Consider the following 11258-nt stretch of genomic DNA (forward strand, 5'->3'; position numbering starts at 1 on the left):
GAAAGCGTAACGGTTTTATTATAAATCAGTTTTCGGAATTACGGATATTTGAGTTTACGCTGTTGGAATATCGGTACATTTCTTATAGTACAAGCTTGTAATATTTGTATGTATCTGCCCAACTCTTTATTATAATCCTTAGGTGAATTTGTACAAATTTCGACATAATAATATATATAAAAATTAATTAATATTTACGAGAAAGGCTACTCCATTACTCTTGTGTTCAAGTAATTTTCAGTTGAAGCTAAATATGGTACATTTTGTTAAGTTTCCAGTAGAAGCTGAATATGGTGTTTTTGGCCCCTTAAATTGTTGCAAGCAAAATTAAATAAAATTTAAATTAAAAAAATTAATTAGCATTAAATGTTTTAGTTTTTTGTATTTCATTACACGTCACTACGTTTGTATAGGTTAACTTCGGACATTTTTTTCGTGGTTTTTGTATTAGACCCGATAACCATTTATTGGTAGGTCAATGTACCTATAATGTATATGTAAATAAATAAAAGAAGTATTTAAAGATGTAAGCTTTTTTAATTAAAGAACTATGGTTTGATTTGATTAACTATATTCTTGTGTTAAATAAATATTTAGTCAATGCTCTTGGGTGGAGAGTAGTTGAGGTATACCAGTCCACTGGTCTTGGCCTGAAACAAATAAATAGGTTCAATATTTGTATCAAATAAACATAAAGCAACTACAAAAAACAAAGTTACTTCTTAACTACAGATCAGTTTTGTCACCACTTGTAGTTCCTTACAGTTTGCACAATATATTACAATGGTAGACTTATTAATTATATTTGCTATAATATATTAACCCTTTTTTCTAATATTGGAAAATTAATGTGTATTTATTTTTAACCGACTTTAAAAAAAGGAGGAGGTTCTCAATTAGTCTGTTTTTTTTGTATGTATGTTATGTGATAACTCCGCCATTTGAGAACCGATATTGATGATAATTTTTTGTTGGAAAGAGGATTCCTCAGAAGTGGTCCCATTTAAACATTTGAAGAAAATATTCCACCTCTAAGGGTGGTAAACTAGGAGATGAATGACTTTTGATGTCGGTTTTTTTAACCGAAGGTTAGGTTATCTTATTTTGTATCCACCAGAGTATTAATACTGAATTGAATTACCACAATGAAAGTGCCAACAGTGAAAGCAATGCCCACGATGAGTGCAGTGTTGAATCGGCGTTGGTTGGCGTCGTAGTGCGCCTGCCATGAGCCGCGGGGTACTGGCAGTTCATCCATCGTCGCCGGCTTGAAGTGCGAGTCGTGGCCATAGCGGCGCACTGCATGAACATTACAAATTACACACAATTGGAGAAGAGCAGTTACGCACTCTATTATCATTAAGGTGGCTTATTTTAGGTCAGCAATTGATCTATTGTGGTCACCAGAGATGGGAAAAAGCAGAGTTGGTTTTTACCTAAACTTCCAAGAAATTAATATAGAAAGAATGGACAATACCTGCCTCTGAAATTATTGTATCTTGTTAATTAATTTTAATGGTAAAAAAGGCTTTATAACTGGAAGTAAATGTGTAACTAAATTTTATTCTATAATTTTATCATTCCGGGATTTGAAATGGGGAATTATCCACTCCGTGTATTACTTGGGAGTCGCTCATAAAAAGGGATACATCCGAAAGGATTTGAGTTTTTTTTCCAGTACATTGCTTTTACAATGAGGTCAATCTGTTTAATGACGGAATACATATTTATTCCCCTGATAAGCAAGAATTTATAGGTTACTTTTAGCATTTGTTACATAACATTTTTCATAGACTTCGTAAAAAGCTTAAGTTATTGCTTTAATATCTAATCGTATATTCCCAAAAATTATACAAATAACTCTTGCAGTGCTTTTTAATTTGTTGAAGTAAATGACGATCTAGTACTAGTGGTAACAAAAACAAATATAAGGGTTGTTAAAATACCTGTTTGTTGAACTAGTCTGGGTAGTTGGCGTGTCAGCATTTTTACACAGTTTGCTACAATTCCCCAAGCTAACGTGTAGTTATATTCACTAACGCCGTAACGCGAACAAAATATCTTCAGTGAAAACTCCAAGAAAATCCTAGTATACCACAGAGAAAATTATTTTTTTAAGGCATAGGAGCTTAGGAAGATGAGCCTGAGCTTTCTTATTTATAGTCATCCGAGGATAATAAAGGTCTATCCACACATAATATCCGGGACGTGAATGGGCTGTGCTTCGTCAGGGGCTCAAAAAAATACCGTTGCGTATACGCAACGATGTTCATATAAAATATATTTTGTATGAACTCGTTCACACATGTCCGTGTCTGGGACGGCCCCGCAGTTCACACAAACTAGCACGCCCCGGACACGGCCCTGATGTGTGGGGATAGCCCTTAAAGATTTACTCAAAATAATTGAGCATGTCATGTGATCAAGAAAGACTAATAACCGTTTGTAAAATATATCGATGAATGCATAGCACGACCGACGTCGCCGCTTTTTATTTTTATAACCGGTATTCCTTGAAATTAAGAAATTGATTTTACTGATAATATTCAGTTTCTGGGTCACATAAAGGGTCATCGTTTACTGTAATATAGTAAACGATGAATTCTAATTATACAGGTATTCTATCAGTCTAAGGGTCGTATTCTAGAACTCTACTCAATGCTCAAGTCAGGACTTGAGTATGATTCAAAGCACTAGAAATCATACTCAAGTCCTTGCCATTATGGTCGTATTTCCAGTGCTTGAAATCATACTCAAGTCTGCTCAAATCTTGATGACATGGCATTGAGTAGAGTTCTGGAATACGATCCTCACTCTCCGAAAGTAACCAGTAAGAGAGCATTAAATATTAATTCAATTTCGATGAATTCTGTAGTCATTAAATAAAAGACACTAGTTTTGTCTATGTCAGTAACAGTTTTGACATATTTGACAATGACAAGTGGTACGTAGCGGATGACAATTCCTATTTTAAGTCTGTCTTTCAAATTAGTGATGACAATGTAAACTTCAAACAGTAAAGTTGTTTATCTGTTGCTTTTAGTTATGTATGAAAATAGGAAGTGCATTCATAAAACATGATGGCAAAACTATAAATTTTTTTTAAAAGAAGTATGGCCAGCATTGATCTGAAGAGGTTCGAAGTGCAAAATGTAAGTTACTTAACGCGCCGTATAAGTTTGAAAAGTATAAAACTATCTCAAGTTGTTTATTATAGTTTTTATCTGCAGTTAAAGCCCACTGCGTACTACTTGCCTGAGTTTATATCGAAAAGCGACGAAGAAGCGTTGTTGGCAAACGTTTACGCAGCGCCGAAGCCCAAGTGGACCCAGCTGTCACACCGGCGTTTGCAGAACTGGGGCGGCATCCCGCACCAGCGCGGCATGATTGCCGAGAGCCTGCCCGCGTGGCTGGATGGGCTCACCGGACGCGTCCACGCGCTACGGATGATGGGTGGCCGAATGCCTAACCACGTGCTAGTCAATGAATATTGTTGCGGGCAAGGCATCATGCCGCATGTTGATGGCGATCTATTTTACCCTACCATAGCTACTGTATCTGCTGGTTCGCACACGGTGCTTAAATTCATGGAGCCAGCAGGTGGTGGTGAAGACAACACAGGAGGAAGAAGGGACTCCCCAGGCTCCTTGTTGCTAGAGCCTCGTAGTTTACTGTTACTCCAAGATTCCCTATATACACATTACTTGCACTGTATTGAAGAACTCGCTGAAGACATTCTGGATGATTCTATAGTAAATTTAAATTCGTGCTCAAATAAGTATGTGAAAGGATTTACAGTTAGGAGAGGCACTAGGGTATCATTTACAATAAGGCATGTACCAAAAACTAGTTCTTTCAAAATAAATATTGGTAATAAATAGAAATGAAAATTTTTATTTTTGTGTGGTTAAATAAGATGTAAGTTGATGCATACAATTAAGTTTGATTTGAGGTAAAGTGAGCAAGTTGAATACTTCAAGTATGCACAGATGTCATTTCGCACCCCTCATGGAAGAATGCCAATAAGTGGAGTTACGTCAAAAACCTTTATTGCTCCATTAGATACAGAAAAATATAACACATCCTCTCCAATTCTTTAATTCTATCGACTGCTATTGTAGATAGAGGTACAAGAATTGGAGAGGATGTGAGTTATATTTTTCTGTATGTTTGTGTAACTCAACTTATGCCATTCTTCCATAAGGGGTGTGATTAGGTAATTTTTCTTGGGAATGTTTTGACCTGAGAGTGGGCAATTATTACAGTTAAATAATAAACAAGTACACTAAAAAGTTTACATGATAACCCGGTAAGCCTTTTCATTAATCACTATTCCACTTTTGAATGATATATTACTTTGTCAAAATTTTTATTAAATCTAGGTGGTTTTATTTTAGTGTACTTCATATTTTTTTTTATTTTCTGGAAATGTATTTACCTTGATTTATTTTTTTACTGACTATGGGGTTTTCAAAATTGCTTTATAGTGTGAGATTGGCGCAGAGCACAATAAATTTAAGTAAAAGTGTTTTCGCGAGACAGTGCAGCAGCAGTGGTTTCAGCGAGACGTGCGTTTGCCCCGGGAAGGACAGCGGTGAACCGGTATACTCATGCTTATACTTTTCTGGTGTATTATGACAGCCCGTTATGTAAGGTTTGGCAAAAGATTGGTAATGTTTACTGGTGCAAGTCAAATTATATTGTTTCATTGACTGAAATTTTAAGGAATTACAAGTAGTTACTCAGGAGTTGAACAGCATGTAACTTAATGAAAATGTAGGCTTCCATTATCAACTTACTACCAATAGATAATATAGATTATAACATGTAACCTAACCTGAAGCCAAAGTATAATAATAATAGTAATAAAGCACATACTCGTAGTAGCACACAGCCCCGCACTAGGGAGACCCTGTATCGGGAGTACCATGGACACACAAATAGAAAACCACAAATTATACCTAAACCCACGAGAGAAATAAATGTAGGCCATACAAATATTTCTCTCGGCCCGGTAATCGAACCCGGGACCGCTGCGTAGCAGACCAGCATGCTAACCATTCGGCCATGGAGGCAGGTAAAGTATAGTAGTTCATACTTTAAAACAATATTGAACAGCCTGCGGTTGTGTTTAGGACGGCCTCGTTCTCGGTGTGTACGAGTCGAAGGACGGTTCGACTTTTGAATTAACGGAGGAGGGACGCCAAATCGACCAGAAGTCCGCTGGGAAACTATGTCGACACGTCAGCGAGTAAGCCATTTCCTCACTACGCAACACAACACACCCAGAGCACAATTTAGAAAGGTTGGTTTTCTAAATTGATTCAATCTGGGCCTGGGGCCTACCCACAATTAGTACATAAACTTCGAGATTATTATAAGCACATCTCCTGGAGTATCACTCCTTAGATCGAGTATGCAATCGTGTTGTAGAATGTCGTGCGAGCTGAAGCCCGGAGTCGCGTTTGTACTGACGGACCTGGCGCCAGACCTGCCCCCCGTCACCATCGCGTCCTTCGGCAAGCGCGACGTCGGATACAACCATCTCGAAAACATCAACGAAGCCAAGGTCAGGGAAGTTTCGATCCCAGTTTTTTTACGAGAATACCTCAGAAACCTAAATTAAATTGCGCGAATTTTGTCGAAGACTTAAATGTGGTGTAGTGGGCTGTGCAGACGGGATTAATTGCAGAACCCTGCGACTTTTTTGAGATCCTTTTGGCTACTTGGCTACAGCGGCCGATGAAGAGCGGGCGATGAAGAGTCCGTGTGGTTGCAGGAGAACGTGCGCGTGGGAGTGGGCGCGGGCGTGCGCGAGCTGCTGCGGCGAGGCGCGCAGATGGTCTCCGTCGATCCCGGATACGGTCAGGAGGACGCCGCCGCGGAGGCAGCCATGCTCGCATCCTGGAGGTAGCCAGTTCCCCACCGATACTCGACAGTCCGACTTTTTGACGATTACCATCGTTTGTGGATGGAGCACCGTAGTTACCAACAAACCATCAGGACTTTTTATACAGCCGTCCGAGACGTAGGTACCGCGTAAGCGGTAATCACTAAATACGAACGTTCGGTCAAAAAGGTTCGTAAGCAATTAAATTTTTAATTCTATTTATCGTGCGTATCCAGGTTCCAGGAGTTCAAGTCGTGCGAAAATCGCGAGCCGGAAATGAAAGTGAAACTAGCAGGGTCGGGAAAGGACGCAGACAAGTTCCATCTCGGGGAGCTGCGCGGCCGAGCGCAAAACTGGGCGCGCTACCTGTCCGACATGCCCGCCAACCACATGACGCCCGTACAGTTGGCGCAGGTACACTTCTCACGGAGACAGTTTTTCACCGATGGCGTCGGCAGTTTATACACATGTGACTGAGTTGTTCCCAGGCGGCCTTGGACGTGCTCTGTCCTTTGGGCGTGAAAATATCCGCACACGACGTCGACTGGATTCGCACCCAGCGCATGGAGGCATTCCTGGCCGTGGCTCGCGGCTCGTGCGAGGACCCCTACTTTCTCGAGGCCACCTGGGAGGGGCCCGACAGCAAGAACAGGCCGCCCGTGCTCCTCGCCGCCAAAGGCGTCACCTTCGACAGGCAAGTGTTTCTTTACTGGTTGCCTCGATCTGTCAGCCTCGTTCGGCGAAGTAGGTAACGCGTCGCGTTGTTGCAGCGGCGGATTGTGCCTCAAGCGGCCTGCCAACATGGTGGAAAACAGAGGCAGCATGGCCGGAGCCGCCTGCGTCCTCGCCACCTTGCGTTACATTGCCGAAATAAAGGTAATATTTGAATTAAACTTCACAAATTTGGAATTGCTTTCGGTTTTACTCCACGACCGCGCACGTCGTTCACAGATGCCGATAAAGGTGACCGCCGTTATACCAATTTGCGAAAACATGATAAGCGGACAGTGTATGAAAGTGGGCGACGTGGTAAAAACACTCAACGGCCTGCACGTAACGGTGAGATCACTGAAATTCACCAGTTTCCGACCCGGAAATCAGTTCGCACGTCGGGCTTCGGCGAAATTTTCGGGTGTTTTTCACCGAACCCGTAATTTTCGCCGGCCACCAAAGTCGACCTAAGTTGATGCGCGCAGATCGAGAACACGGACATGGAGGGGCGGCTGATGCTGGCCGACGCGCTGGTGTACGGGCAGGCGGTGTACAAGCCGTCGCTGGTGATCGACGTGGCCACCCTGACGCGTAAGCCCCGCCCCGCCGAGCGGCCCGCCCCCGGCGGCCGCGCCCACTGCCCTCGTGTTGCAGACGGCGTGCTGCTGGCCACGGGCGGCGGCGCGTTCGGCGCCTTCGCCACGTCGGAGGAGGCGTGGGGCGCGCTGCGCCACGCGGGCGCCGACAGCGGCGACCGGCCCTGGCGCTTCCCGCTCTGGAAGTACTACCTGACGCAAGTCACCAGTACGTGCGCTCCGCCGGACGAGGGTCCCCCGAGGGGCCGCGCGCTGGCTCACGCGCCCGTTGTGTTGTTCCAGACGAGGCGGCCGTTGATCTCAGAAACCAGGGCTCCGGACGATCCACCCCCTGTCTCGGCGCGGCGTTCCTCAGCGTAAGTGAGCTGCCGCCTTTCGCGGCGCCCTCGATTGAACTGAATGTAAAAAGACCGTCAAATTTTGGCTTAAGAGTAAAACCTACAATGATACCGAGGACTTGTTGGAAGTTATTTCATAATTTATATTTATATAATAAGTAATGTTTAACTACTTATCTTTTATAAATTGTAACGACTTATAACTACTTATCTTTTATTTGTTAAATTTATAAAATATATTTTTTTTTTAAGCTTTGTTATGAAAAATGCACTATTATGCCTAAAATACAGGTACACATGTACTTAGTTTAGGCATCGCAATTGCACTATTAGGCACTAAGATTAAAATGTTTAATTTTACCATGATTATTTTATATAATTTAGATTTTTTTTTCTTTTGTTTTGTTTATTACTGTTTATTTTAATATTTTATCTTCAATTACATTGTTTTCATTATAATTGTATTAGATTAAGTCATATTGAAATAAATTTATCTTATCTTATCTTGATTGTCGGTTCTGTGCGAACGGCGGTGCTTGTGTCCCAGAACTTCGTGTGCTGCGACTGGCTGCACTTGGACATCACGGGCGTGGCCAAGCTGGCGCACTCCATCGCGCCGCCCTACCTGGACCCGCTTCGCATGACGGGGCGGCCGGCGCGCGCCCTCATGTACCTCTTGCACGACCTCTCGCTGTCCTCCGAGAACGTCTCCTGCGACGCCGACCGGCGCTAGTCGCGCGCGGCCGCGTTCCTCGCCTCGCATCAGCGCAGTCTTACCGAGCGTCGAAACTAGATTATGTACGAATTTTTATGACGGTATATGCGAACGAAGTATTTCAGTCATGTCCCCGACAACGTAAGATGTTTGTAGTGTTAAATAAAAATAATCTAATTTAGGCTCCCGGACTAGACCAGTTCCTAGTTTCGACGTTGTCGCATGTTACAAGAGAGCGACGTTGATGTTTACGAATATTTTCAATGTGGAGTGTAAATTAAAGTAGATTTAACTTTGTTCGTGTATTTGACGCTAAAGTCTGCGCAAAATTCCAATGTAAAGTTGTGTTCGGTAAACGTATCCCTGTAGTCAGTCATAAAAATAAAAAAAAAACATTGAATCGAGGGACAAGACTGGAACGATACTGGCTTACGCAGAATATCACGTCGAGAGTTGTCATCGTAAGTGCTTATCGCAGAATAAATAAATTGTGTTTGTTGGAGCTATGAAAACAATTCGGACCTTTTAATTATCTCGCTGCTATTTCAAACAGTTTCTGTAACTATACTCCTACTTGTAAACCAACAATTTTTTTATTACTATTTCTGATGTGCATCCGCAGTATCGACTTCATAATTTGTACGTGATGTGCGTGTACGTGTGTCGACTTGTCAAGAATGTCGTATAATTTATTTTGAATTAGCTCTTCGTTGTCGTTACTAGGCACTGAAACAATTTCTATCAATCTTTTACTTTTAGGTACACTTGGTGTGCACTCCGTTTACCGGTCTGGTGCAGTGTGCGAACCTAAAGACAGAAACTACATTCAACGTCATTAACCTTTTTGTCCACATTACTTATTTTATACTATGTAATATACCCAATTTGTTATTATTGTGCCTTATACCACGTAAGGTACAAAATACCTAAGTGATAAAGTGTTACGGAGTAGATATTGAATATTTCGGCAAACTCGCTCTACAGCGCCTGGGAGTTCGCTTTATTCAAAGGAGAACAATGTCAAGGATTTAACAATTTATCGTTCTAACTGCAATAAAACTAGCCTTATTATAGTTGGTCCGCCGCTTACAAATGATAAACGCTGAAACACTCATCGAGGGAGTATTTGCATAAAAAGCACGATTAGTTGGTTGAGATTCCTTTAATCGACGCAAAACATTGAATCAGTTTGAGGAATACCGATCGGATTTTTTTCTCGAAATACAGGAAAGTGTGCGTGTCTTGCGTGTCGTTATGCCAGCGTGACCATGGTCGAATTTTTAAAATTGGATTAGTTAGATCTCCATTTAGTCGGTTCTCTCGGCAAGGGTGTCTTACAATATTTAGAACAACAGCGCCTAGCTTAGATCTGATTGCACTAAAAAGTCGTGATTTAGTTGGTTCTGATTAGAATAAGCGTCTCGCGAGTTTAAAATTCACGCATAAATCCCATGCAACACGCCAATCTCTACTCGCGTGCACTTGACGGGTTAATACTAACCATAAACTATACCAACTCAATCCGTCTTCAGATTTAGTCGGTCCGCGCTGTTCAAAAGGTATAAAGGTGTTTTCATACCATTTCTCAATCTCGAGACCCACAATACCTAGCTTATGGTTCGATATAAATATCGATTACACTAATAAGTCGTGATTTAGTCGTTTCTGGTCGTAAAAAACTATTTAGTCGTTACCCCGCTTTGAAGTGATTAAGTTGTTTTACTGTCCACACTGGAATTAACTTATTCCGGCGGCATCATTTTTGAATCTCGAGAACTACAGCTCGTGGCTTAGATCTGATTGCATCCAGAAAAAGCCGTGAATTATAGGTATAGTCGGTTTTCATCGCGTAATTTTAGAATCAGTCGCTCCTTTGTTCAGAAGATACAACCGATTTGTTATTTCAAGGTTATATGTACCTGTATTAGTCTCGGAGCTCATTAGCGTACAAATTATGCATAATATACAGCATTTGTTTTTTTGTCAATACATGGTATTTGAAGGTTTTAATGTTTAGTTTTTAATACAAACAAATTGGCAAAAAATATAGTTGCTTTTCCTTAATGGCATTAGGATTTATCGATGGTCATGATATTTGTTATGTCGTGTTGGGCTTCTGGCTTACACGAGACGAATGAGGCGCGTGGAGTATAGTCGCGTACGACGATCAAAATAATTAAATAATGAATTAATGACTTAATTGTATGACGATGAGTATTATAATTGATAGCGGAAGTAAGTTTCAGCTACACATTGGTGTTACGGTTAAATTAGACTCCAAAAATAAGCTTATTCCAGCGTGGATAGTAAATAACCTTATGAATGAAACAGCGGACCGACTAAATCTACTTTTTTGTGATTACAACTGACTACTAAATGACGACTTTTTATCAGACAATCTAATCTAATCAATTTAAAAAAAACGACTATGGTCACGCTGGAATAAGGGACACCGTTGCACAAATGACATTATATTTTTTAAACTGATGTAGATAAGAAGCGTATACCTTTAATTCGTGATAGTGGCAATTATTCGTAATACATACTGCTGGAAAATCTGCTCCCTTCATGCTGAACAAATTGGCGACCAGCCATCCTGACTTCAGAATGTTGTTGTGTTGAGTTTTTTTAATTTCTTAGGATATAATTATTAATACAAAGATCGAACACTCAGAAAAAATTCCTACGATCCGGTCGTATTCAAAACGACGTCTTCTTGCATACCGTGCCAGACGCTATACCAACTAAGCCACGGAACGAACCAACGGACCTCACGAATTTTTCTATGTGCTTGCGTCGCGTCTTTGTACTTGGTCTTTCAACGACTTTTTAGTCGTAGCGCCATCTATGAGAAATCTATGACAGATTTATCACCCAGTTAGTACCTTTACAGCTACCAGTCCTGGCGAGAGATGTCGCTATTCACTGTATTAATTAAATTTTTATTGAATTGATATTCAATTATTTTTTGTGAAATTACTCCACTAGTTTGTTATAATTATTAATAC

The 11258-nt window shown here is 41.1% G+C and overlaps 3 protein-coding genes across 4 annotated transcripts; 2 read left to right on the forward strand and 1 right to left on the reverse strand.

Moving 5' to 3' along the window:
* Positions 1 to 515: 515 nt before the first annotated feature.
* On the reverse strand, positions 516 to 2095 carry LOC113229822. Its single transcript, XM_026463501.1, has 3 exons — positions 1947 to 2095; positions 1142 to 1299; positions 516 to 650 (listed from the first exon to the last, which is right to left on the reverse strand). The coding sequence occupies exons 1-3, from the start codon at positions 1984 to 1986 to the stop codon at positions 594 to 596; spliced, it is 255 nt and encodes an 84-aa protein (XP_026319286.1). The 5' UTR covers positions 1987 to 2095; the 3' UTR covers positions 516 to 593.
* A 995-nt stretch (positions 2096 to 3090) lies between these two features.
* LOC113229667 (alpha-ketoglutarate-dependent dioxygenase alkB homolog 6) lies at positions 3091 to 3899 on the forward strand. Its single transcript, XM_026463339.1, has 2 exons — positions 3091 to 3152; positions 3231 to 3899. The coding sequence occupies exons 1-2, from the start codon at positions 3114 to 3116 to the stop codon at positions 3879 to 3881; spliced, it is 690 nt and encodes a 229-aa protein (XP_026319124.1). The 5' UTR covers positions 3091 to 3113; the 3' UTR covers positions 3882 to 3899.
* A 547-nt stretch (positions 3900 to 4446) lies between these two features.
* LOC113229450 (cytosol aminopeptidase-like) lies at positions 4447 to 8454 on the forward strand. Of its 2 annotated transcripts, none has more exons than XM_026463043.1 (12): positions 4447 to 4602; positions 5136 to 5251; positions 5434 to 5569; positions 5780 to 5910; positions 6127 to 6304; positions 6379 to 6584; positions 6661 to 6766; positions 6842 to 6949; positions 7087 to 7192; positions 7256 to 7405; positions 7480 to 7585; positions 8043 to 8454. In XM_026463043.1, exons 1-12 carry the CDS (start codon positions 4462 to 4464, stop codon positions 8266 to 8268), a joined length of 1710 nt encoding a protein of 569 aa, XP_026318828.1. In that variant the 5' UTR covers positions 4447 to 4461; the 3' UTR covers positions 8269 to 8454. The 2 variants fall into 2 exon arrangements, with proteins under 2 accessions (XP_026318828.1, XP_026318829.1); XM_026463044.1 differs by having other exon boundaries at positions 7480 to 7553; positions 8083 to 8454.
* Positions 8455 to 11258: the final 2804 nt, after the last annotated feature.

The sequence above is a fragment of the Hyposmocoma kahamanoa genome, unplaced genomic scaffold (assembly GCF_003589595.1).
Source record: "Hyposmocoma kahamanoa isolate Upper Pololo Valley unplaced genomic scaffold, ASM358959v1 62, whole genome shotgun sequence".
NCBI classification, from domain to species: Eukaryota; Metazoa; Arthropoda; class Insecta; order Lepidoptera; family Cosmopterigidae; genus Hyposmocoma; species Hyposmocoma kahamanoa.